The 26,986-nt window shown below is 39.2% G+C and overlaps 4 protein-coding genes across 6 annotated transcripts; 3 read left to right on the top strand and 1 right to left on the bottom strand.

Moving 5' to 3' along the window:
- Nucleotides 1–1,113: 1,113 nt before the first annotated feature.
- Nucleotides 1,114–2,272, bottom strand: LOC141601168 (uncharacterized). Its single transcript, XM_074421438.1, has 2 exons — nt 2,161–2,272; nt 1,114–1,973 (listed from the first exon to the last, which is right to left on the bottom strand). The coding sequence occupies exons 1-2, from the start codon at nt 2,270–2,272 to the stop codon at nt 1,114–1,116; spliced, it is 972 nt and encodes a 323-aa protein (XP_074277539.1).
- Nucleotides 2,273–2,780: 508 nt separating this feature from the next.
- LOC141601167 (protein FAR1-RELATED SEQUENCE 4-like) lies at nt 2,781–4,285 on the top strand. Its single transcript, XM_074421437.1, has 2 exons — nt 2,781–2,801; nt 3,413–4,285. Exons 1-2 carry the CDS (start codon nt 2,781–2,783, stop codon nt 4,283–4,285), a joined length of 894 nt encoding a protein of 297 aa, XP_074277538.1.
- A 6,101-nt stretch (nt 4,286–10,386) lies between these two features.
- LOC141599896 (uncharacterized) lies at nt 10,387–14,206 on the top strand. Its single transcript, XM_074420026.1, has 6 exons — nt 10,387–10,778; nt 12,638–12,707; nt 12,791–12,850; nt 13,192–13,239; nt 13,582–13,641; nt 13,719–14,206. The coding sequence occupies exons 1-6, from the start codon at nt 10,579–10,581 to the stop codon at nt 13,809–13,811; spliced, it is 531 nt and encodes a 176-aa protein (XP_074276127.1). The 5' UTR covers nt 10,387–10,578; the 3' UTR covers nt 13,812–14,206.
- A 355-nt stretch (nt 14,207–14,561) lies between these two features.
- On the top strand, nt 14,562–17,390 carry LOC141599894 (uncharacterized). Of its 3 annotated transcripts, none has more exons than XM_074420023.1 (3): nt 14,562–14,646; nt 16,127–16,201; nt 16,749–17,390. In XM_074420023.1, the coding sequence occupies exons 2-3, from the start codon at nt 16,160–16,162 to the stop codon at nt 17,286–17,288; spliced, it is 582 nt and encodes a 193-aa protein (XP_074276124.1). In that variant the 5' UTR covers nt 14,562–14,646; nt 16,127–16,159; the 3' UTR covers nt 17,289–17,390. The 3 variants fall into 3 exon arrangements, with proteins under 3 accessions (XP_074276124.1, XP_074276126.1, XP_074276125.1); XM_074420025.1 differs by having other exon boundaries at nt 14,584–14,646; nt 16,132–16,201; XM_074420024.1 differs by lacking the exon at nt 14,562–14,646 and having other exon boundaries at nt 16,078–16,201.
- The last annotated feature ends 9,596 nt before the right edge of the window (nt 17,391–26,986 follow it).

Genomic DNA, 26,986 nt, shown 5'->3' with positions numbered 1-26,986 from the left:
ATTTAGGTGACCCCGAAGACTCTAGTCTCTTAATCAATCGTATTCATCTTCATTCAATCGTTTATTTAGTTGCTCTAGTAGTTAAAATCAAAACCCTTTTCCTTCATTTTTGACTAGACTTGACTCTTAGTTAGGCTAAGTGGAAACCCCCGCCGTCTTCGTGTTCGACCCCGATTTACAACTAAATTGGGTTATTATTGTTGGTGGTAAGTGTGTTGACCCCACTGTTAAAAAATTACCCATCATCTACCTTCATTGTGTGTATGTAGGAGGCTTGAATACTTTACACAACTGAATGATGAGGCCAATAAGGCCTGAGAGTTGATGTTGTTATGATGTTGTTGGTTTTAGAGTATTCTGTTTATAGCTGAAGTATTGGATTCTAATTAGTGTTGCTCAATGATGAATTTACCTTAATAGTATGAGAGCAGTTGGTATTATGGTGGAGTTGAATGGAGGAAGTATAAGTATAGGTTACTGGCCATTAAATTAAAGTAGTTAAGCCACATATGGTCTACCATTGAATGGGTGTGTGTGCTCAACAATTTCAATTGCAGTATGAGAGCTCAATGATGACTGTTCCTTAATGGGTTGAGAGCTTTATTTATTGTTGCCTTACTCATTACTATTATTATTTGATGAGCATGGTCTACCTTCATTGTGTGTGTGTGTGTGTAGGAGGCTTAAATACTTTTACACAACTCAATGTTGAGACCAATAGGCCTAAGAGTTGATGTCTAACTGCATTAAACTAAACTTATAACCGAACTTAAAATTGAACATAAAACTGAACTTAGCATTTCACATTGCATTTCACATGCCCTTCAAAATTACATAACTTTCAAATGCAAACTGTTAAAGCATTACATTCCATTTAACTGAACAACTAAAGCATCTACATTGTATCCTAATTCAGTCATTCATTAGGTATTCTAATCCTTGTGTTTTACCTATTCCCTGCATATATTCAATACACTGTCTTACCAAATCTTCATTGACCATTAAATTCCTTGGTAACATATCAATTCCAGCTAGATGACCCTTCCCCATATTAGGGAGTGAAAAATATTTATGGCCCTTACATTTCATTATCTCTACCATTACTGCTTCTGCTTATAATGATAATAATATGTTGTTAAGTTTGCTTGGACTGTAATTCACAAATGCCTGCATCACTTCATTGACTAGCTCATCCACTGTCTTTGCTGCCTTCTTGGATTGTAATGACTGTAATGCCCTGAAATAGCCAAGGTCATTACAGTTTAGGTCTGGTGAGTTAGGAGGCTGAAAAAGTAACTCAATATGAAATCCATCTGAGTTGGTAGCAGCCATAAAATCAGGATCACCATTCTTGATGTGAGGCCTGACATTGTCTTGGTGAATGTATATATGCTTGCTTAGTCCTTCTGGCCATACACTCTTAATAGCTGGTATAACTTGCTCAATTAGACATTGTTTGATAACTTGTTTTGTGATAGATTCAATAGGCTTTGTCTCCAATGTCCCCCTTGGCCTATTTCTGCTTGCCCTAGCTGTTGGTTGTTGCTTTGTGAATGGAAACATGCCTATTTTCCCATCAAATACTAATTCCCCATCTGCATCATAAATTGGTCGACTAAATGCACACATGAACATCACTTTTGTGATGTACCTCTTTGATTGGCAGCTTCTATATGGCAGCTCCTCCCCCTCTACAATATAAACCTTCTCATTGTCTTTTGTTATATAGAACCACTTCTCATCCATGTGTATTGTGTTACTCATTTCATTAAATATGGTTTCAGTCACTGGCATATTATTGAGATCAAAAAATTCTCCAAGTACTTGTTTAACAACTAATGACTTAAGAGAATAGAGTAACCTCTGGTCCTTGTGTAAGTCAGTGAGTTTAGGATGTAATTGGCTTGAATGAGGTTTAAGTAAACCTTCTTTCACCCATGAATGGACTGTTCCAACTGAAACTCCACTATTTTCTGCAACTCTTACAATTGTATCCCTACGAGAATAATCAAGTGATTTGATATGCTCAATATTTGGTAGGATTCTTTTTCTATTTTTATTCCCTATCCTCCACTCTTGACATCTAATTTTTCACCTACTAGCCTTGGTTTTTTGGCAAGTCTCCATATGTTAGAGATACTTCTATCCTTCAGATTGTACTTGCAGCTGCCTCCTTGATGACACCATGAGAAAACTTATCATTTTGGGACTTTTCAAGCAAGTAAATGGCTATTTCAGTCCTCTGTTCTTCTGTCATGCACTTGAAACCCATTGTTGCTGTGTAAAAAGTAGAAACCGTAATTTTTTTTATGTAGAAAGCTGTTGTAATTTTTATTTGGACTCTTGTAATTTATGGTTTGTAAAGTTATTTTTTGTTACTTTGGCATTGAATGAGGGATGTAAATTTATGGTGAGGTCTCTATGTATTTATTTTGGTTTATGAAGTAGCTGTAAGTTAAGACTTGATAGATTTTGGGGAGAAAATAAATAAGGGGGCTTTTTTATGGGCAATTTGAAATGTTGAATATTTTGGTGGGAAGATTCAGATTTAATCCTAAGTCTAATGTCCCCACATACTCAGAATTAATAAAGCAGTTTGCACAACTCCATTTATACTTGGGGGCTGATTTATATCGACGACGTTTTAGTAAATATCGACGACGTTTTTCATAAAAAAGACGATGAATGCCCTTTTGACTTTATCTCTCTAAAAAAAATTCTCTCAAATTCAACTAAATAAAAAACAAAAAACAACAACAACAACAACAACAATTAAAAATATGTCGGATCTCGATTCAACGGTATGTAAACAACTTAATCATTTGCTTAATTTTTCAATTTTTTTTTGTGCATCGTTCATTCTATTCGATAGTTGAATTAATTGACGTATTAACTTAATAGTAGCGAATGTTAGAATTTGTTGCGTAATCTGAAAAATGTCCCCCGAAAGATGAACCATGGCCAAAGTTGGAAACCAACGTTCAGACCACGGTCCAAACGTTGGAAACCAACATTTGCCACGGACCAAACATTGATTTCCAACGTTTGGCCATGGTCCAACATTGGATTTCAACGTTTGGCCATGGTCCAACGTTGGATTTCAATGTTTGGCCGTGGTCAAACGTTGGAATTCAATGTTTGGCCGTGGTCAAACGTTGGATTTCGTTGTTTGGCCGTGGTCAAATGTTGATTTTCATTGTTTGGCCGCGGATTAAAGTTGTATTTCGTTGTTCGTCCGCGGTTGATCGATGGAAAGTAATGTTTTGCCGCGGTCGTTTATTGAGTCTCGTTGGAATTCAATGTTTTAGGCATGAATTACTCGTTTTTACATGTTTTTCTTTCGTTTTACGCAACTTATGTTGTTTATTAATCCTTTTTATTGTCTTACTATAGTCCTTATTGCTTGTAACAGGAATCGTGGGAGGATTTTGGCGAGAATTCAATTGATTACAACCCGTTGTTCGAGACTACTATAGATTTCAAAACGCGTGACGATGCTTTCAATTGGGCTCAGAAAATCGCATTCGAGAATGGGTTTGCTTTGGTTAAAGCAAATAACGGAGCTAAAAATAGGAAAAAGAACGGGTTGTTGGCAAGTTATTTTCGATGTAAAAGACATGGTAAACCAAAAGAAACGGACGATCTTGAAAAGCCAAGGAGGTCGCAGAAGTGTTCATGCAAGTTTCGTATTCGTGCCGTTCAAAATTTCGTGTCTAAAAATGATAAAGAGACGATGGTGTGGAACATTCTAACCTCCGAGGGTGGTGGACTACACAACCACAACGTAGCCGTTTATAAGGACGGGGATCGGCACTTTGCGGGATTGGACGCGGAAGAGAAGGCATATGTTAGGCAACAAACATTGGTCGGGGTTCAACCGAGGGATATTAAAAATGGTCTTCATTTGAGATCCCCCGATAAACCTCAACCGTCAAGCACCCAACTGTATAATGAAACAAGGAAAATTAAGAAAGAAGAAATGGGTGAAAGAAACACCGCTCAGCAAATGTTGGCTCTAGCGGTGGCGGCAAAAAAATACGTCCACTTCTACGAGATTTCTTCCGAGGAGTCAAAAGAGTTGACTCACATTTTCATGGCTCATCCTGAAGCGATTAAGTTGTTCCGGGCTTATCCTTATGTGGTCCTCATGGATTCGACTTATAAAACCAACATTTACCAGAATCCACTCATTGAGATGGTTGGTGTGACACCCACGGGATCGTCCTTCTTAATTGCATGTGCGATGATTCCTAAGGAGAATGACGTGAATTACCGGTGGTGTTGAGAAAGTTAGCTGCGATTTTAGATGCCACCGGAGTTGCGTCCCCTGCTTTGTATTTGTCACCGACCGGGAATTGGGTTTGATCAGCGCTCTTGAGCAAGTATTTCCCCGGGCTGAGCATTTGTTGTGTAGATGGCATGTGAACAAAGCCGTCAATGCAAAAGCCTTGATAACATACCAAACTGAAAGTATGAGGAAATTTATCATCTCAAATGATGAATCCGGTTGGTTTAAGGTGATCAATTCAACCACCGAGGAATCGTTTCAGCGTGCGTGGCAGTGTTTCCAACGTAAGTGGCCAAAAATGGTGGATTATGTACGGACAGCATGGGGTCCACACGCAGGGAAGTTCGTTTTATGCTATACAAACGAGGTCTTACATTTTGGTAACACGGCAACTTCCCGTGTTGAGTCGACATTCTCTATTGAAGGCTTGGTTGAAGTCAAAGCATCTCACACTTGACTCCATGTGGTCCCGTATCCACGGCATGCTTGAAAGTCAACACTCGAAGATTAAGAAAGAACTCGAAGATGAAATGAGTAAACCTAGGAGAACATCTCGTACTTTCTCCTTATTGCAAGGAAACGTGTCTACTAAGGCCATAGAGTTAATGGAGAAAGAACTTACTAGAGGCCTTGGTTTGGGTATCGGATTGAATAATCGTTGCCGACACGTGATGCGAACGACTCATGGATTACCTTGTGCATGCAATTTGGTATCTTTGCACGGAAAAGGTAGGAGGGTCCATCTCGAGGATATTCATGTCTTTTGGAAGACATTGGTGTATGATATTCCTCAACAAATGCCGAAAAATGACCGTGATTTATGGGATGAATTAGCGAATGATATGAGGCACAAGTGACCCTAAGTTAAACTAAGGGCGGCCATAGACTTGTTGCGTGATTTCCAACACCCGGAGGACCAAGAGATTTTGCCACCCCCTATTAATGAGCACCCGAAAGGTCGTCCAAGAGGTTCAACCACTAGAAACTAGTCGGGTTTTGAGCATGCAGAAAGGAAGTTCGGGACACCAAGTACTCACTGTTCAACAAATGCGAGGTTCAACAAAGAATTGGTGATTTCGAATCGGAACTCCCGTGCTCCTTTGGGAATGAACTTTACCATTGGCTTTATATCAACATGGGTCAAACGGTGGGGTATACCTGAGGTTTTGTGGGGCCACTTCGATGGTTGGGTGGATGTTGGAGATGACGGTCATTGTGGATTCCGGGTAATATCGCACGCCCAGTGAGGCCGAGAGACAGATTATATAGTTATGCGGGAATGGTGTTCGAGGGAGATGAGGTCCGACTCTATCTACGCAGAGTTATATGGAGGTTTTCTATCACCACTCAGCGGTATGTCGGGGTTAGATTTAGCGATTCGACGAGTTGAGTTTTTTCAGCATTGGTTGTGGCGGACCATTGAATGTGTAGCGACGATTTGCTAGTTTTTGCAACGATGTTCAATCGGACGATATGTGTGATTGGTCATACACTGCGAGACGGGAAGAATGTTTGGGAAGGAAGTTGCAAAACTATCATGCCATTGAAGACCCGAGTTGAAGGCCGACTACCGTGTGGTATTTTGTGGTTTGTCCTACATCATAGCCATTGGATGCAGTTGCATTCTAGCAGCCCCCTTGAGAGTCTCCCTATGCCGCCACTTGATCCCGCTTGGTTGACCTTCCGAGATCCCAGTGTCGTTCACCTAGAGACTTTGTACCAACATAACATTGAGATTTGGCAAGCGTTCATGTTAGAAACTCCGAGAACACGTCGTAGAAGTCGGTGTCGATAGTGCGGCGATTATCTCGATTAGTAGTTGTTCGCATTGAAAAAACTATTAAGTTACCGTTATAATTCAAATGTTACCGTTATAATTCAAATGTTACCGTTATAATTCAAAATAACCGTTATAATTCAAATGTTACCGTTATAATTCAAATGTTACCGTTATAATTCAAATGTTACCGTTATAATTCAAATGTTACCGTTATAATTCAAAATAACCGTTATAATTCAAAAATAGCCGTTATAATTCAAATGTTACCGTTATAATTCAAAATAACCGTTATAATTCAAAAATAGCCGTTACAATTACTAGCTTATAAATAGGCCGTTCTATTTCAATTTCAATCACAACATCCAATTCTAATCACAACATCCAATTCTATTCACAACATACAATTCTAAAATGGATCTCACAAATGCACAAAAAACCAGAGTTTATCAAATAAGAATCGACCTAATTGTTCAAAATTTACCAATTCTAATTGAGCGTCTTGAATCAGTGGTTCCCAGTGCCACTGTATGGCACATGCTTGAAGAGCCTCCAATTGGTAGCCTTTGTATAATTTTACAAGGAAACCGAGAAGATGTGCTAACTCCAAAGAATTACGAGATGAGGTTGTCTCTGATGAAGCATTAACCGAGAAGATGTGGGAGTTTCGTAGGTTAAAAAGTGACATCTTAACATATTTTGAGCGCATTCTCACCGTGATCGATTACCCAAGACTATCGGACTTATGTCTTTGGTAGAGTCTTAGGACCAAGGAATTCTATATCTCTACTTGAAAGATTTGTTGACTGAATATATGTCTACCCAACCTGAAGAAATTGAGGTTCATGACCATGAAGAAGATAAGGAATCGTCGTCTTCATCATCGGAAGATAATTAAGTTCGATAGTTATTTAATTATGTTATGTTTTAAGTAATAATCGTTTATGGTTTGGGGTTTAGGGTTTAGGGTATGGGGTTTAGGGTATGGGGTTTAGGGTTTAGGGTATGGTTTAGGGTTTAGGGTATGGGGTTTAGGGTTTAGGGTATGGGGTGTTGTTGTTAGTTTTAAATTTATGTTTTAAGTGGTTTATGTTTTAATCATATTTTAAGTGCTTTATGTAATGTCCTTGTATTTCAATTAATGAATGTTTTAATTAAATTATGTTTAAAGTCATTTAATTAAATATCGTTGCATTTACTTAAATACCGTCTCCAAACAATAATAAAAATAAAACATAAAAATTATCCATACAAAGATACTAAAAAAACCATACAAACATCATCCAAACATACATAATCCAACGAAATAGAAAAACATAAGAATATAAAAAGAAACTAGTCATCATACACGTATGCATAGTAAGGACGCATCCCCGCAAACAAATCCTCTAGAGTCTCTCTCTCGGTCTCCTCATCATCTTGCTCGAAGACATTCTTCAACTTACGACTAACAGCTAGGGCGACTTCCGGCTCCTCATGAAACTCGACAGACCGAAAATGGACGCGGTGTGAGGGGGGATAAAGGTAGGGGTGTGAATGCTCTGCATACCAAGCCATGTATCCCTTAGTACACTCGAAAGGCAAATATGCTTTCTTTGACAGGTGTCAGAGGTGTATGATGGATATCTCGGACATCCATGTCCTATCGGGCTCTTGCCCGAAGTCCAACCTGTAAGGCGCGTTCGCGGGCCGATACTCATTCACCGCAATAGGCATCGAGACCGGGACATCCTGACGGTACCCAAACTGACGCATGCACCGATCCGGCTGGTATGGCTCTACTATATCAAGATGTCTGATAAAACCCGAGTAAAGCGATACTCTGCAAGCTCCCTGAGGACGGTTCCCGTAAGGCATCCATCGGACATGCTCTGCCCTAAGATCGTCCAAAGTATGACGATACAACTGAAAAGTACGAGACTCGCCCTTACTCCGAGGCAAGTTGGCCCAACCCTCAACAAGAGGACGGTCCTCAAAAAGAATCCAAAGACCGGCTCGGAACCGGGAAAGTACTCGTATATCCACGCCTGGAGTAACGGTAGACACCCACTAACACCAGCACTATCTCGGCGCGATGCTATCCCTAGCTGTCGGTACAAGTAAGCTAAACAAGCCGCACCCCAAGCATATGAACCAACCCGCTCAAGACTATCAAACAAGGGCAACAACTGAGCGGACACCCTATCACCACTCTTATCCATGAAAAGAGTCTGACCCAGTAACATCAAGAGGTAAGCCCGTAACGAGTCATGCTCGTTCCCTAGGTAAACAACCTGCCTCAACTCCGATGTTAGTATACCGCCATTCTTGTAGAGCGGTGGTACAACATCGGACTCGGAAATCCAAAAACCTCGCAATCTTGCCCCGCAAACCACTGTCATCATCCTCGCCCGAACCGGCCACAAGAACCCGATCACCACTAACAGGTATCCCAAGAATATCTTTGGACATCATGGAGCATGATACTAATCTCTCCAAAAGGCATATGGAAAGTGTTAGTATCCGGGTGCCACCTCTCGATAAAAGCACTAAGGAGGTTATCATCTAGACCGGTGGTAAAACACTCCTTCAAAACCCCAAGCCCGCTACGCCCGTACCCTAGCCGCAACACCCTCGGTGAGAACCATGTGCCTAATCTCCCTCGCAACTTTCGGCCTCTCGTAGAGCTTGATCCACGACCTCATATTCTCCGGGTTAGGGTCCGACCAACTGTTGAACGCAACGTGACCACCAAAACTCCGTAGGGTGCTAATGTTCCTAGGACCACCGAGAACGGGCTCTCTCAAGATCCAAGAACTATCCTTCCTCGGCCTCCTCGACCTATCGGTGCTAGAGGACTCTCTAACACTCGAATAACGTCCACTCCTATCCCGGCCCAACTTCGGACTCAACACTCTCGGCGGTGCGGGGTTCGGTTGGACCACATACTCTCCAAAGATCCTCCTCCTCCTCCCCCGAACCGTCATCCGACGCTCATCCTCTCTATCATGCTTTGGTAACTACCAAAGAACCTCTCGAGACCTCGGCTCCTCCGACTCGCTAACGACGTGACCGGGAGTAGGCATCATAACCATTCCGGACGTCTCTCGAAGTGGGGGTGGCTGCTTGTGGGCACGCTTAACTCGCAAACGACGCTGAGCCGTAACATAACGCCCGCGGACGGTCGTGTATGTTAGGCGGAGGCGGAGCATTCATGATTGCCTTTCCTCTCTCATTTCGATCTGCCATCTGCATTAGGAAATTGGAAGTTGTTAGAAAACACGTTAATCGACTAAATATCATATAAAGTAACAAAAATCGGCAAATAATAGCATAAAACACGGTTTTTAAAAAAAAAAATTAATTTACCGCGGACTAACAAAACAAACCCCTTCTTTGACCGCGGTTGAACAAAAAAATCCCTTACTTGACGGTGGCTAAACATTTTTTTTTTTTTTACCGCGGGCAAACATTTTTTATTTTTTTTAAACCGCGGCCAAACATTTTTTTTTTTAACCGCGGGCAAACAATGAAAATGGATGTTTGACCACGGCCAAACAATTTTTTCCAACGTTTGACCACGGTCAAACGTGAGAATTAAACGTTTGACCGCAGCCAAACAAGCAATTCCCCACGTTCGTACGGTTGAACGTGGAGTTCCATTGTTCGACCACGGCCAACATTCATTCCCCACGTTTGGCCGTGGTTTCCGCCTTAAAACCCTTCAAATTCACTCCCAATCCGATTAACAACAACAAATTTCGACTCAAAAATCAATCCCAATCAACTATATTTCGCAAACAACATATAACAATACCAAAATTTACATAATAACAACTAATTAACATGAATTTTAATAGAAAAACTAACAAATTCTAAACTAATTCAATTAATTTTAATAAAAAGCTAACACATAACCTAATTTAGTCTTTACTAACTAATTCAATTCTAAAACAAAATCCAATCAATTTAATCGATTTACAATAACAATAAGGGAAAGAAAACTATTTAATTTCAATTTCTAAACTAATTTAACAAAAAAAAAAAAAAAAAAAAAAAAAAACATACCTTTGTCACCTAGCGGCAGTCGTGTGTCGGCGGCGGTCGTCGGTGTGTCGGCGGCAGGGCAATGGTGGTAGAAGCGGCGGGGGTGTGGTAGTGGTGGTGGGTGAATGGATTGAATGTTGGTGGAAGTTGAATGTTGTTGAAGGTGAGTTTTGAGTTAGAGAGAATAGAGAGAAATGGTGAAGTGAGATAGCAGGGGCAAGGTCGTCTTTTTTTTGAAAAACGTCGTCGACATTTACTAAAACGTCGTCGATATTAACGAATCCGGTTATACTTCAATTATTACTTTATTATTGTCTTAATACTTGTGCAAAACTCAATATGGTAGGGTGGAGTTGAATCGAGGGTATAATTAAAAATTGAAACAGTCAACTATCCGTCGAACGACAGCGTATTGAGTCCAAATAAACGAGGCAAAGAACCCAAATTTGGCAGAAAACCTGAAAAGTGAAAACCATCGTCAACTTTGATGGCCGCCTCAACATCCACGACATCATCGTCATCTGACACGTCATCAACCACATCAGCAGAAAATAGGCGCCGCCGTCATCGCCATCGCCGCCGTAACAGCCACCATGAATCCCTCAAAGTCAGGAAATCCGATTCCCATTCCAAGTCTAAACGACGCCGTTCTCCCTCTTCCTCTTCTTATTCTTCCTACTCTTCCAGGTATTCCTTTCTTTCACCTTTTGTTGTGTTTTAGGGTTTATGATTTTATCTATTTTTTCACTTGATTTGTTTGATTTCATTAATTAATTGATCGCTACGGTTTTCGTCTTTAGTGGTTAGGGATTTTGTCAATATTATTACAAATTATCGAATAAGACCGTCATCGTCGTCGTAAATGGTTTTTGATGTCTGGTGTAGTGATGTTGTTGTGGGAATGGAATTTGTGAAAACGGAGTGTAAGTAATTTGTGTGAGAGTTTATTTTCGCCATTCAAACTTTATATGGAGTATATGGTATTTCGCATTGATTTTTATGGTGCCCCCGAAGAATAAACCATATTGATTGATAATTGTTTGTGGTTTGATACTCCCTGAGTAATTTGGAGTAGTATAGATGTTGTTTTGAGAGTTTCTGGGATGTATTTGCTATAAGAAATCGAAAGTAGTGTTGAAGAAGGTGGTGTCGGAAAGTTGAGATAGAAATAAGAGTGCAAATGCATTATTGATTTTACATTAGGATGTCAACGTGCAAATGTGTAATCCAGCTCGCTTAGTGGCGGTGGTGTGACAAGTGCCTTGGAAAAAAGATTTGTGGAATGTTCTTCCTTGGGTTTTGTTGCTTTAGCTATTTTATGATCTCCTTAAGGAGTGATAAAGAAACTAGACTCTGGATTTCTAGCTACCGCCATGATGCAAACTTGATCTTGATCTTGTGGTGTTGCACTTTAGTAGGATGTCTGGTTTTGGCCAGTTATTAACGAATGGCTGAAAGCAGCAGATTGGATTGAGGCCATTTGTTTCTTGGTGAAACTCGCCCAAACAGATTTTGACATAGCGGCTTGAGGGCATCAAACCTAGTGAGCTAAGTAGAAGAAGAGTCATACAAAGAAAGAGAGAGAAAGGGGGGGCGGGTGGGGCTGGGGGTAGAGAGAATATTTTGTAGTAAGGTGGTTGAGAAAGGTAATTTCGCTAAAGATCCTCGTCCTTTTAATCAGTTAGCTGTTATCCTATAATCTCATGTATTGGTTATTAGATATTAGCATTTTGCAATAGACCATCGTACATACTCCTTTGGGCTTTCTTGGAATGGAGTTTAAAGAAACTAGAAAATGAAGGGAAGTGGTAGTGGTAGTGCTGGAAGCTAGAATTGATGAAGAGAGTGTAATAGTTGCTCTATTAAAGAGGTAAATAGTTACTCACTTATGACCGACACCCTAAGTAATGTATTGCCCCTATATGGGGGTAATGATTTTCTTTCTCACCTCCTCTTTCCACCCTCTACATCCACAACCTCCTCCAACTTCTTCTTGTCTTAGGCTATATTACTCCGATAATAATTACTCCTATCCCAAGCGAGCCATTAGTAACTGCTTGGGTTGGGTGTAATTGTTAGTTAGGTAACAGAGTTCGACGTAAAGGAATGGTGAAAGGAGGACGAAGGGGGAAGAGAGAGGGGGGGATTATTACTCCAATATGTTACCGTGCTGGGCGAGGTGGGTATTACCCTATAAATGAGATTTTTACTAACCTATCTTAGTCTCTTTCTCTATTCACCCTACCACTATCTCCTACTTTTCTTTGTATTTTGCTCCATTATGCTCATAACAATTATTCCTGAGCCAAGCGATCCTTTAGTTGGTCTTTCTTGTTTGGCCTGTGTATTTAAGCCCATATAACAATTACCCCTGGGCCAAGTGATCCCTTAGTTTGATGTTTAGGGGCATTGCCTGAAATCTTACATAGGTCATAGGTGAGCTCAAATTTTATGAAATATGTGGTGTTGCAACCATCTTGTTGGGTGAAGTCATGTTGGTTTTCCGGTGTTAACATTAGTGATTTTCTTGCAATTTACTCTGACAGCTCTTCAGACAGCGAGCATGAAACATCTAGTCGTTCAAGGAGACGTAAATCTGATCTCAAGCAAAAGAAGGTATTACCAAAACTTGCTCGTGCTATAATATCCATTTCTCTTCTTTTGGTTATTTTGTTAATTGTGTTACCTTCTTTTGTCAGAGCAAGGGAAAAGATAAGGAGAAGAGCCATCGCTCTAAACGTCACAAGCACAAAAAAGAGGTAGGTTAATACTTGTCTAAAATCTCAGTAGTGCATTAACTGTTGCTTTTTTTGAGCCTTAGTAGACACTGTCTCGAAAGCAAACTTGCTTATGTGAAACTCCCATCCATTCTAAAGCAAACAGTTCAGGAACACAATTGTGGTTAATTAAATGCTTTTATGCTCGTCATTTCTTGTTCGCTTCTGTTTGCCAAGACGCCCTAGTTATTTCTGACTTTTTTCTTGGTTTGGCTCTTAAAATTTGGAGCTGGGTTCTGTGACCTGTGGACTGGAACTTTGTTGGCTTGTCTGAATGTTGTTTTTGGTTCGGCTTTTGTCCTGGCACTGGGAGCTATATTCAGAAAGATCAAGATGGGCGACAAAGCAGCGGTCCTGTGCAGCTGTCAAAGGTATTGATTTGATTCTTAATCTGGCTTGACTCACCCACCCAAGTAGAACTCGCAAATCTGATCCAGTCCGAATTCACCTGAACCAAGCGTTAAATGAAAAACCTAAAGTAGACGTGATCCAAATTGGCCGACTCAAAATAGCTCACGACAATATAGTGACCTGATTGATCACTTGATCCAACCCACGACCACGGAGCCAAATTGATCCGCACACGAAATCATCCCAGCGGACTATCCCATAATGACCCCACTGCAACAACCCATTTGCCAGGTTTATAATCAAATGTTGCAGCTGTTTTGTTAATTTTCCGCTTCTCTCTTTAATATCCTTTTCATTTTCAGTTCTTAGGTAGAGACAAAGAAGATGATGGTGTCCGTAGAAGTGTGGTTTCTGGTAAAAAGGTAAAATAATTAAAAATAAGGTTATGAAGAAAGTGCCTTATTGAATTATTTAAAGTGATTTTGCTTTGTGTCTGTAGATTAAAATGAAGCTTGAGAAGTCAAAAGAGGACAAGTTTGCAGAGAACAAGCGAAATGAACTGCTGAAGTTCCTGAATGCCAGTTACGACTGAATACACCCAAGGTTCATTCATGTATACTCTATTGAAAGTATATTTGGAGACGATCTGCAATGTTGTCCCCAAGCAAATGGATCGTTCATCAGGCATATTCACATTCTATGTCAAGTACCTATAGTTTTCAAGTTGAAACCCCACGTGTCTTGGAAGATATTATTCCTCGTCAAAGCACGCATCATTGTGATGTTGGATTGTCTAATTGATTAACTTGTTTAGTCATTTATGTGTTTCGTTTTTTTCGCCAGCTTATGCAAGAGATTGTGCGGTAATTGTTTTTGGGCTGAGAATGAATTTGTGTGCATGTGTCTCTCTTTTACGAGTTCCCACTGTTTCGTAGAAGTCAAATGTTCTATTTTCACAGGGTTCGATATGCTTTCTATTGTGCTCAACTTGGTAGAATTTCTTTTCTGAATTGTAAATGTTGGTACACGAGTGTGGTTTGATGTTGATGATTTTGAACATAGTTCACGAATATAAACCCTCAATGGCCACCACTAGTATACAAGTATGAACATATATAAAACCGCTTTTGTTTCCAAGCATAACATAGTACAAGGACCGAGTAGTACTTGTGGTCAAAATGTACTCTTAAGGGCCTGCCTGGGATAGGGGTAATAGGCCTGGACAAGTCCAACGAAATTATTATGGGCCGTTTATGGAAGTTTGGCATGAGAGTAATAAGTACAGCCCAGTAACTATTCCCTCCTAAGAGACGTAATCCATTACGCACCCCACACCACCAGTAACAATTCCAACGCGATAAAAATCGCCCCCAAATCTCTTTTCATTTTCTGCGAATCTCGTCTTCTCCGTCCTCTCCAACCATCAGGTATTCCTTTTCCTCCATTTTTATTGCACCATTCTTATTGCCTGAACACCATTTTTGTGACGATTGTTATCAATTTGTGGATGAAATATGATAATTATCGTTTCAAAATTGATGATTATTATCATTAGGGTTTATGCTAATTTATTCAAATATGATTTGGGTTATGGTAGTTTATGAAATTACTATGGGTTTGATAATAATTTTTATTTGAATTTGAGTTTGGATATGGTAGCTCTATACCCAGAAATATGATTTGGGTTTGTAAGCAATCTCATTGAACACCGTCTGTTTTCAAATATGATTTTCAAACATTAGTGAATTTAATAATTGCTTGAACGGATACAAACTTTAGTGAATTTTGATATATTATGTTTGATAGCAATCATATGGTAGCTCTATAATCTTGGGTTATGTTTTGATATCCTTATGGAATTATTTTAATTTTTGGTTACATGGACTGATGTACAGACTTTTTGGTTACATGGACTGATGTACAGACTTTTTGGCCTACTCTGAGTTTCACAGGGTTCTGAATGAAGTGTTCTTGCAAATATGTTTGCAGTTGCTATCTTACATTTTATACTAAAGCGATATGAGTATACGACCAAAATGAGTAGCTTTGTTGCCATAGCTTGCGATATTGTTTATGTTCAATGCTACTGAGTTGGGTTTGTCATTATTTGATTGAGTAGTATGATGGTTGGTTTCATATGTGTTGTCTTTTGGGTTGATTGTCTACTTGTCTCTATTGGTTAGTTTACATTTTTTTTATGACCTTATATGCAGTTATGGCGCGTAGGTTATTGTCACGGAAGCAAAAAATCGTAGTTGGTCTTATTTGGTTTATTAGAATGAGAACTATGATCTTGATATCCTTTTGTTATTGCATGATAGCAATATTAGAAACTATGAAAATACCTCGCAAGAAAACCTCTCATACCAAGGATTAAAAAATATTCAGGAGTTTCTACATTCTGATCTAAGTTGCTTAGATCAACTTAGAATGGACAAGTTTACATTCGATGTGTTGTGTGGGTTAATTCGAACTCATGGTCTTTTGAAAGAGTCAAAAAACATGTTTTTAGAAGAAAGGGTGGCTATATTTTTCTGTGAACGAGTTAGCTATTATATTGTAAACTTTCAACTGTTTTTCAATGAAGTACAATTTTTAACGTGTGTGTTTGCTCTTTAAAAATATTATACATAGTCTTTATGACGACCGAAACTGAAGCTAGTACTGAAAAGATCGGTCCGAGAAGGTGCACTGTGGAGGAAGATATTGTGTTGGTGAATTTGTTGTCATCCTTGCATGTGGATGGAAGATGGAAGGCTGAGGGTGGGTTCAAGTCTGGGTATTTGGTTCATTTGGAGAAGTTAATTTGGAAAAACGCGGATTCTCGGACTTAAAGCAACTAACATCGTATAAAGGCTTGGTTATCTCAGAAAACGGTTTAATGCATTGCTTGATATTAAACAGAAGGGCAGCGGATTTGGATGGGATGATGATCTAAAGATGGTAACCGGTGACCGCAAATTGTATGACGGATGGTGTAAGGTGCTCATCTGCATTATTACCTTTTTTTTTATTGTAGTTCATTAACTTATATGCTGCATTATTAACTGTCATTTATTGGCTCTACATACTTATAAACTGATGAAGTGTGTTAGCAAGTCCCATCTCTGTCTTTGTAACACATCCGCGGAAAACGAAGGTATTATAGAATTGGTTGAACTGGTGATGTGGACAGTCTGCGGCCTGTGAAAAGCCTGTGAAAGCCTTCCTGACCCTTAGAGCAGTGGCTGCATAGTTTATATACAAATAGTGTGATGACTGTGTGGTGCATTATCATTACGTTTTCTCATACTTGCTTATTTCAGCTTGTATTTCTTGCATTTGTCGGTTTTCTATGATAAAATTGGTACTGCATATTTCAAAAAGAAAATATACTCGTAGCTATATTTCAGAAAACACCATATAACTTGATGTTTCTTATGCTACTTTCTAATCTGTCTCTCTGATCTAGCAGCACTTTTACTGATATAAGTGCTGGTTTGCTTTATATACATGAGGTTGACGTGTTATATGGTTTTGTGTTTATTAGAGTCACAAAGATGCCAAAGGGATGTTTCGGAAACCATTTCCGTTCTTTGATGCAATGGAGGAAATCTACTCTAAAGACAGGGCAACGGGTGCTAAGGGTAATATGCCTCTTGATAGAGATGACCAAGATGGAATTGATGAGACAAGTGAAAATGCACAACAAAAGGTTCAAAGTGGCGAACTCACTGAAGGTTCCGAAAATAGTAAAAGATATGGAGATGAAAGTTTGAAGCGACCAAGTAAGAAACAGCTTCGTAAAACCAAGGAGATCTTGAATGTTCAGAAAAGTTTTGAAAATCTAATGGGAACAATGCTTGAAAACAGTAATGCTCAGATTGCTCAACTCACTACTATGTTAGAAGCACCGAAAAATTATAAGGTTGGTTTACGTGAAGAGTTGGGGAAGGTTGAAGGTATTCCAAGGGCGAACATTCTGACTTTGTGCTCAATTATGACGGAGAGTGACGTTGCTGTCTTTCGTGACTTGATGGACGAAGATGAGAAATACGACTTTTTGGCCATGATTTTAAATAGGCTTTAGATTGTGTTTATGATTATAAACATATAAATGAGATGATTAGTTTTCGAGTGGTTAATTGTGATGATGTTGCAAAGTTTGTATGATTTATGTTTTCATCAGATTGTGGGAATTTTTGTACTTGTTTTGTGCAGTTTCATATTGGCATGTCTAATGGCACGAACTTTTACTCTTATACCAAACTTGATACATTCAGCCAGTAATTATTTCCTAACATTGCCAAACCCCAACATCTAGGAATAATCTCCTCTAGAATTAATTCCCAGGGTAATCATCTCCCCATACAAATCTCTCCCTTAATTATTATGTGTGTACCAGGCAGGCCCTAAGAGTTCATAATAATTTCTTTGTGAGGATTATTGTAATGAAAGTAAACAATGATCGGGGCAAAGAAAATATTATGCAGGTAACTACTCCATACTTTTTACCAACCCTATAAGAAATACTCCGTATATACTACTAAGAGTGCCCTAATGTTAGGCACAAATAAAGACATTTAATTTGTCTCGTTAAGACTGTTCTTTTCGATTAATAGGAGTTGAATTGAATTGAATGGAGTTGAGTTAAATGAAAAGTCAATTTGTAAAGACATGAGTTGAACTGAATTGAATAAAGGTGAAATTAAGCTTGAAAAAAATAGAATGTAAATAGACTTTACAAGCAGTACAACTAATTCAATTCTTATACCATACACCCATGTGTATGGTGTATGGTACTCCCACCCATTATCTTTTTATAGTAGTGGGTAGTTTTTAAAAATTGTACATTAATTTAAATGGTTAAAAAAAACTACTTAAAAAAATAAAAAATTATTACTAGTGTTCATTTTTTTACTCTATAAATAGAGATCAAATTTACTATACTTTAATGTTCATTTATGTTATATAAATATATATTCACAAAATTAAGGTGACATATTCACATGTCGTATCTAGTGAATATGCAGTATTACCTTGTGAATGTAAGATTTATACGTTGTGAATATGTAATTATATATTGTGAAAGTAAAATTTATACAAAAAATAATATGTAACTATATTTTTGAATATGTGTTATTGTGTGAATATGTATACTTTTATTAAATGAATATATATGATTAGCTTAGTGAATACATTTGTTATTCTTATGAATTGATAAGTTGTGAATATGTTTGCTAAAGTGCATGAATGCTCTATATTAATTGCGTGAATATTTGAGCTTATTATGAGAATATGATTTTTAATTTATATGAATATGTTAATTATGTAATGTGAATATCTAAGTCTTATGAATATATTACTTATGTAATGTCAATAAGTGAGTAGAGAATTAATATAAAATTATAAATACAAAAATATATCAAATGCATGTGATCTCTACTTATAGAGAAATGAAAATTATGAATAATGGTATAATTTTTATCTTTTTTTAATTTATGAAATATAAAATATAAAAGTATTAAAAAATAAATTTGAGTGAGAGTACCATGCACCATACACCTGGGTGCATGGTATAATTTACCCATTACATGGTAGTACCTAATTTGTACGTAGCTTTTTAGAAAGCTCATTGATACACATACACATACACATACACCTAAGCGTAATGTAAAGCGTTTTTGAAACCTCCAGATTTCATCCAGAATCTTACTACCATTTATGATCTCATCATCATTTAAACTACTTTTATGTTTTTCATTTTCTTTTTTAATTGTAAACTATTTTATGTAAACACCACTTTAAATTCTCTATAAGAAGCCCATGGTCTGGATTGGATATTTTTTTTTTTTTTTGGCAGCCATAAAGATAGTGTTTTACAAAGTACCTACCCGACTCTCCGAGTCGGACTTTATTATTACACTATTTGAACAGGAAATTAAACTAAAGATGGGGTTGACAAACAGAATAGATTTCTTGAATTGGGGACATTGATAACCATTCCTGCACAAATTCTCATTTGTGGCGGCTGATATCCGTCACAAGCTTGTGACGGGTCATCACAAGCTTGTGATTGTGATGGGTCAAGACAAGCCATTTGTGATTCACTATACATTCTACTTTTTGTATTACATGTAGGTGATACATAACCCGTCACAAGTAAGACCTATTGCCATTCTTGTGGACTTTCAACCAAAGTAACAATGGTGGATGAATTTTCATAATTAGAAATTGAGTAAGACCTTCTCAACATAAGATGAGAGATATCTCCACTTTATGATAAAAAGTGGCTATTTAATAAGAAAATGTTGTAACTAACAAAAAACTAATGGTCAACATTTTTTCAAGAAATATTTACATTTTATCGTAAATTCGTCACATATTTATCGGTCTTATTTCAGATAAAAAAGGTCAATCTGAAACAAAAATTCGCCTTAAAAATTCATAGGCGTCACCATTTTGTTTTCTTTTTCGTAATTTATTTTTGCAGTACGTTTTTTACTCATTACAATTCTTTTTTCACAAAACTTTCCATTTACCTACCCTTCAATAAAAAAAAAGCTCAAAAAACCCTATTCTCCCAATTCCTAATTACTCTAAAGATACTTTTCAAATCAATCCAATTTCTTCGATTTGAATGCATAAAATGTAGTAATTGAGTCATCAATTATGAATTATTGAGCCTAGTATGGTGGCTAGTCGGTAACTATGGTAGGGGAAGCAACACAATTTTGCAGTGCAATGATTGATTGATATGCATTCAAGCATAATTGCTGTTCTTTTTCCATAATTCTTCCCATTTTCTTGTCAAAATTCTTCCAGTATATTTCAGTTCACGTTTATTTTTCCAGAAATCTATCTATGCAATATAATTTGACAGTTTTTTTTTTTTGGTGCAAAAGAGGGGAAAAAGATCCCCGACAGATAAAAGAAACTAACTAGAAACTAATCGAGGGAATGCGACTCCCAGCAAGTCTTCCCTTAAGATAGCTCGAAGACCATCAGGTGGTTCATCAAAGAATGTCATGCTAGTCGAAGAATGAACTCCCGCGTTAGCTAGCCAATCCGCAGCTCGATTCGCCTCTCTAAAGACATGCTCAATTCGAACCGTCCATCCTGCCAAGCCAATAAGCTCCTTGCAGCGACTAACCAAAGGTCGGAGACTATTGCTTAGGAGTTGGTCTTCCTCAATGAACCCGACACAAGGTTTGTTGTCCATATGGACGTTAACCTTAGTAAAATTCATAGCTCTAGCCCGTTCTAACCCCACGACAACCGCTTTCATCTCCGCCCTCATCGAAGTGCAAATGCCACCGGAGAAGACAAAACCCGTGATGAAATTACCCGTATCATCCCGAAATAATCCTCCACAGCCGGCATCACCTGGGTTTCCCTTGGATGACCCATCGGTATTAAGTAGGACCCAGCCATTAGGAGGAGCATTCCAGCGTATGTACCTTTCTTCTCGCGAAGTTCCTGGGCTTGGTATAAACAGCGAGAACGGGTCGAAAGCGGACTTCGACATATCAAATTGGTGGTACAGAAAACGAATAGGGTCCGCTGGATTGTCCTCTGCCCTTCCGAAGACTGCATTGTTTCTCCAACGCCATATCCACCAACAAGTGATAGCGTATTTCATCGACCAATTCGGAGATGACAATGATGAGCCATTACTCGCATTTTTTGTGACCCAATCTGGATATGGATCCGTGTAAAAAGAGGGGTGGCTTGCATAACCACCAATTTGTAGCCAAATCTCCTTCGACATAGGGCATTGTCTAAGAAGATGGTCCAAAGTTTCATCGTCTGACTGACAGCGTGGGCATAGGGGATCGTCTGACAGGCTTCGTTTCACCCTATTGTAGTTTGTCATTAGCCGGCCATGAGCTGCAAGCCAAATAAACATTCAGATTCTTTGTTGGACCGGGAGCTTCCAAATAATTTGCCAAGTAATCGGATTATTCTCTGGTGGAACTTCCGCTCCTCTAACAATAGCTAAAGCGGATTGAATGGAGAATTTACCGTGTGAAGTGCCATTCCAATACAAACTATCCTCCATATCCGGGTCCGTCGATAAGGAATATGCAGCTATTTTCTTTAGCTCTTCAGGCGGTAGGAAATTAGAAAAAACGTCCCATTTCCAATCTCCATTAACATCCCACATTTCACTTACAGTCGCACCAAGGATAGGTTCAGGAATAGGAGCTAAGACTTTATCCGAAAGGCAACCTTTTTCGACCCATGAGTGATCCCAAAAGAGTGTCCGTCTTCCGTTTCCGATGGCTATCGATGTTCCCTTGTATATAAATTCCGATTGAGCTGTAATACCAGCCCAAACGTTAGACATATTAGCTTTAGGTTGGAACATGTCAATGTCACATCTTCCATTGCAATACTTGGCGCGAAGGACCCGAGCCCAAAGTCTAGATGGCTCCGAAAGTACGCGCCAGCCAAGCTTGGTTAGGAAAGCCGCGTTGGATTGTCTTGACGATCTTATACCAAGTCCTCCAAGAGACTTTGGTTTTTGAATGGTCTCCCAATTAATAAGATGAATTTTCTTGTGCTCCTCATTGCCCCCCCACAAGAAGCGACGAGTTCTCATGTCTATATTGTCACATACCGATTTTGGTAATTTAGCCGTTTGCATAGAGTAATTTGCCATGGTTGAGAGTGTTGACTGAATCAAGGTACTACGACCGGCCAGAGACAAGTGTTTGGTTTGCCAGCCAGCTAGTCTTTTGCTAAATTTTTCTTCAAGATGAGCGAAAGTAGCTTTAGTAACCCGTCCGTGAATAGTTGGCATCCCTAAATACGTACCTAGGTCCGTTGTGGCTTCGAACCCTAGAATACTTGTAATTTCCTCACGGTTTGCTGGAGACGTATTAGGCGAGAAAAAGATCTTGGATTTGGCTATACTTACCTTCTCTCCCGAAGCCTTACAAAAATTCTCGAGGACATACTTGATAGTCAAAGCTTGATCAGCTCTAGCCTCCGCGAATAATATCATATCATCCGCAAAAAATAAATTCGATATTTTAGGGCCTCCCCTGCACATGGGTAGTGGTAACCAATCGGTATATCGGACCCGTTCATCAATGGCTTGTTGCAATTTTTCCAGACACATGACGAATAAGTAAGAAGATAAAGGGTCTCCTTGCCTGACTCCTCGTGACGGTGTGAACTTCTCGGTAGCCTCTCCATTCCACAGAATTTGCATAGATGGGGTAGTGACACATTCCATAATTGTATTAATTAAGAGAATAGGTAGTCGCATGTCTGTCAACGTTTCCTCAATAAATTCCCACCTGAGCCGATCATACGCTTTTTCTAGGTCGATCTTAATAGCCATATACCCTTTAGCTCCTTTTTTACGACGCATAGTATGAATAGCTTCTTGAAATACCACAATATTATCTGTGATTTGACGACCCGGGACGAAACCGCTTTGATTTTCAGATATGAGGAACGGGAGCACTTTTTTTATTCTATTTGCGAGGACTTTACTAACAATCTTGTATGCTACGTTGCAAAGACTAATAGGGCGGAATTGTGATATATATTCAGGAGCAGCCACCTTTGGGATCAAGACTATATGGGTATCATTCATACCTGGAGGGAAGCCTTTACCTTCGAGTGCGTTCATAGCCATAGCGCACACATCCGACTTGACCACGGACCAATTTTTCTGGTAAAACAAAGCTTGAAAACCATCGGGACCGGGTGCTTTAAGGGAGCCCATATCGAAGATAGCTCTTTCTATGTCGGCATAGGAGAAATATTTTGTAAGCCAACTCCATTGCTCGTTACTAAAGTCTTGGAAGTTGTCATGTGGTAAGTCAACCTCGGCTGTCGAAGGATGTGGAATTTCCTCTGTATAAAGTTCCTTGAAATAATTAACAACCATTCGTCCAACCTCTTCTTTATTTTCGATCCATTCCCCGGTTTCATTCTTCAAGGAATTGATTTTGTTTCGCCATCGACGCACCAAGGTGCTAACTTGAAAGTACGACGTATTTCTATCGCCATCCTTAATAAATTCTACCCGTGATTTTTGGTACCAAAGAATTTCCTCCCGTTCTATAATACCATCTAATTCTTTGCGAAGCTTGGCTTCCAATTTAATTAAATGTCTTTGACGATTTTGCGCGAGTTGTCTCTGGCATCCTCCTATTCGAGCCATTAATTCCCTTTTTTGGCGAAATATGTTGCCGAAGACTTCCTCATTCCAGCTCTGCAATTTATTGGACAAATTCGAAAGTTGCGAGACAAGATTTTCTCCTTCTGGCCAACTGTCTTTTACAAAATCCGTAAATTTTTCATGAGTCATCCACGCTGCTTGAAATCGGAAGGGTCTGTGAATTGAATTTAGCGGAGCAAAACCATTAGGAGATATAAGAAGAGGGCAATGATCTGACTGATATGCAGGGAGATGCCGGACACTTGCATTACCAAACAGAGTGGCAAATTCACTGTTGCACAAAGCTCTGTCCAACCTAGCACTCTGTCTAGTTTCTTCCGAGTTGCCTCTTGCCCAAGTGTGAGCAGAGCCTGAAAATTCGAGCTCTATCAATTCGCAATTCTCCACCCAATTGTTGAACTTCTCACATCTTCGAGCCATGTTTATATCTCCTCCATGTCTTTCAGCAAGGGATCGAGTCTCATTGAAGTCTCCCGCTAACATCCAAGGGTGGTTATGAGAATGAGCATACTGTTCAAGCTCTGCCCATAAATCGTGTCTATTATGCGGATTCGGACTAGCGTAGACTGTAGTAAAGAACCAGGGGAGGGCTCCATTACGTCCCACTTCTACTGTAATAAACTGTGAATGATCTTTAACAAGGTTAACAGATACCAATTCGGGACGCCAATATAACCAAATGCCTCCACTGAAACCAATAGCGTCGACTCGACAATGACCGCTATACCCGATAACCTTGCTAATTTTATCAGCATGATTACCATCTTTATGAGTCTCCAACAAGGCAATAACCGACGGCTTAAAGTTTCTCACAACCTCCTTAAGCGCGCTAATCTTACTTCTATTTCCAGTCCCCTGAATGTTCTACACTAAGAGTGTGATCGGGGGTAAATTGGGTGATAGGTTGGGTATTCTATCCGACATGGAAGACGGGGCAAAATTTAAATAAGATAGATAGGCTCGACTTACAAGCGATAGAATATTTTTAACATTGCATGGTATCGACATCTCCAGTTGGAGACTCGACGGAGCTTTGTCTAATGATTGAATTGTGATGTCCATCGATGGGCTCTCCTGTACCATCACCCCCATAAAGGGAACGGGCATCTCCGGCAAGAGATTCGCTATGAATTGTCGGGTTGGGGGAACCTTCTCGACCTGGATGGGGTGTGGTAGGCATTGTAACTGTGGTAGAGGGGGGTGGAAGACGGATATGTGAGGATTCATGTTCTGATATGTTTTCTCTGTCTGATGCAATGGAGGGTTTGATTGGGTTATTGATATCAGAGGTGAACACGAAGGGTTGAGGAGTAGCTAAAGGTCTGTTTGTAATATCTGTCAGAATATTTGCTTGATTGCTTGGACCAATGGGTTGATTTTTTGAGGTATTAGGAGGTGCTGGATTTTTTTTTAGAATTCTTAAGGAATTTTTAGGGAACTTATTATTGCTTCTCGTTTGAATATTATTTTGCGTGTAATTGCGAGAAGAGATATTAGGAATAGCCGATTTATTTTTGGTAAGAATATTGGTAGAGGTGGAAGGTTGATTATTGATGGAAATAGAAGAGATTCTAGGCGGATTTTGTGTGGATTGGTCAATAGCTAAATTTTCGTCTGTCAAAGAAGAAAATCTTGACCCAGAATTATGGCTATTGTTCTTTCCATAATTAAAGATATTCTTGCTTGGACCCGCCTGGGAAATATTCGAATTCGAATTGTCTGTTTTCGAAACCGGCTTCCTCCTTGGTGGTTTTTTCACCAGCATCCACTCGCCAAAATTTGCCTCTGCGTCTGTTGAATGGGTGCTAGTGTCCTTAGGGGGAGCTTCATCTGTAGCAGTATGATGATGATCCTGTTGAACAGGGGAATCAGATATCACCATGGCCATAGCCGCTGAACACTCTTCTTTCAAATGACCAAACCTACCGCACTCGAAACATATCATACGTAACCCTTCATATTGAATGTGGTAGACTTTCTTGTTCAAACGGAATTTAGACAAAAGAGGTTTATCAATATTAACCTCAATACTCATTCGAGTGAATTGACCCCGTTCCGCCATTTCTGTGTTTTTATCAATACGAATAACGTTCCCTATTTTATCCCCTATTTTCATAAGGAATTCTTTGTTGAAGTACTCAACAGGGAGGTTTGGAATGCGCACCCATGCCGTTAGCCGACTAATCCTATCTTCAGAGGGGACAAAATTAGGAACCCATTTTCTGATAGTGAGATAGTGATCGTCTATCATCCAAGGGCCTTGAGTAAGAACATGTTCAAGGTCCTCTCTGGCTGAAAAACGAGCGACATAGTATGAGTTGCCTAGATCTGTTAATGTTAGTTTGCCTCGAATAGACCATTTAACTTGAAGTTTTCTCATGAGTGATAAATAACCAATTTGCTTATCAAACATTTTGATTATGAGTGACCGTCTCCACGGTTTTCGAATGCTTGTTTTTTCGTCTTTCGATAGTCTTATCGTTGGACAAATGTTAGCAACTTCATCAGTTTCCTCATCGACTTCTTCCTCATCATCTGAGTCAATAGCCAGGTCTTCTAGATCGAAAATGTCATCATTCTCCGATGTGTGGTGATAGCCTTGGACCATATTACTGTATGAAAATCCGGGTTTATTTGATGGTTGGTTGGGGTTTTGATTAGTATTGGGATCGATTCTCATTGATGCATCATCTCCCAGTGTTACACCCACAGCATTGAATTCACTAATATGCATTGTTTTGCGTTTAGTATTTTTGGTATTCGATACCCCTCCTCCGGTCTCCGGAGGGAGACCTTGCTGTTGGTTTTGCATTCAGAGAGAATTTTTTAGAGAGAGAATTTTTTAGAGAGAGGATTTGACAGTAATATTAAGAAGAAGAAGAGAGAGAGAGAGAGAGAGAGAGAGAGGGGGCAATTTGGAAAATAGTGTACTACGAGTAAAATGCGTACTGCGAAAATAAACACCCTTTTTTTTACTAGAGTATAGAGTATGGGTGTTAACGAGCCGATCTCGAGCTTACCCGAGCTTGAAAAAAATGTGCTCCTTATAAAGCTTGCGAGCTTTAACGCGAGCTCGAGCCAAAATCGAGCCGGAATCGAGCCTATATAAAACTGTTTATTTTTTAATATTTTTTTCTTTCGCTATTTTCAATAACAAGGTTCGAAATTTATATGTAATAATATTTGGCAAATCGGCGAGACATTTGTTATGTGTGATACAAAAATATAATCATGATAAAATATTTTTATAAAATATAAGCAATATCTTATGTAATCACACAAGTTTGAGCCGCTCACGAGCTTTTCGAGTCGAGCTAGCCTTTGCTCGGCTTGACTCGTTAAACTCTCGAGCCGAGCCCGAGCCGAGCTTTGACCGAGCCGATCTTGAGTAGCTCGCGAGCTGTCTCGTCTCATTAACACCCCTAATATAGAGTCATAGAGATACGGTTGTCAGTTGCATCCCTTTTATCTTCAAAAACTTTAAATTAACCGTGAACAAGAGCCAATAAATAACCAAATAAGTCATTCTTAAAAATATTGTAAATTTGAAACGGATTAATTACATGTTTTTAACACTAGTTAATTAT

This window comes from Silene latifolia, chromosome 9, assembly GCF_048544455.1.
Source record: "Silene latifolia isolate original U9 population chromosome 9, ASM4854445v1, whole genome shotgun sequence".
Classification (NCBI taxonomy): domain Eukaryota; kingdom Viridiplantae; phylum Streptophyta; class Magnoliopsida; order Caryophyllales; family Caryophyllaceae; genus Silene; species Silene latifolia.
The sequence above is the reverse complement of the archived record's forward strand: the minus strand, read 5'-3'. Positions and strand labels throughout refer to the sequence as shown.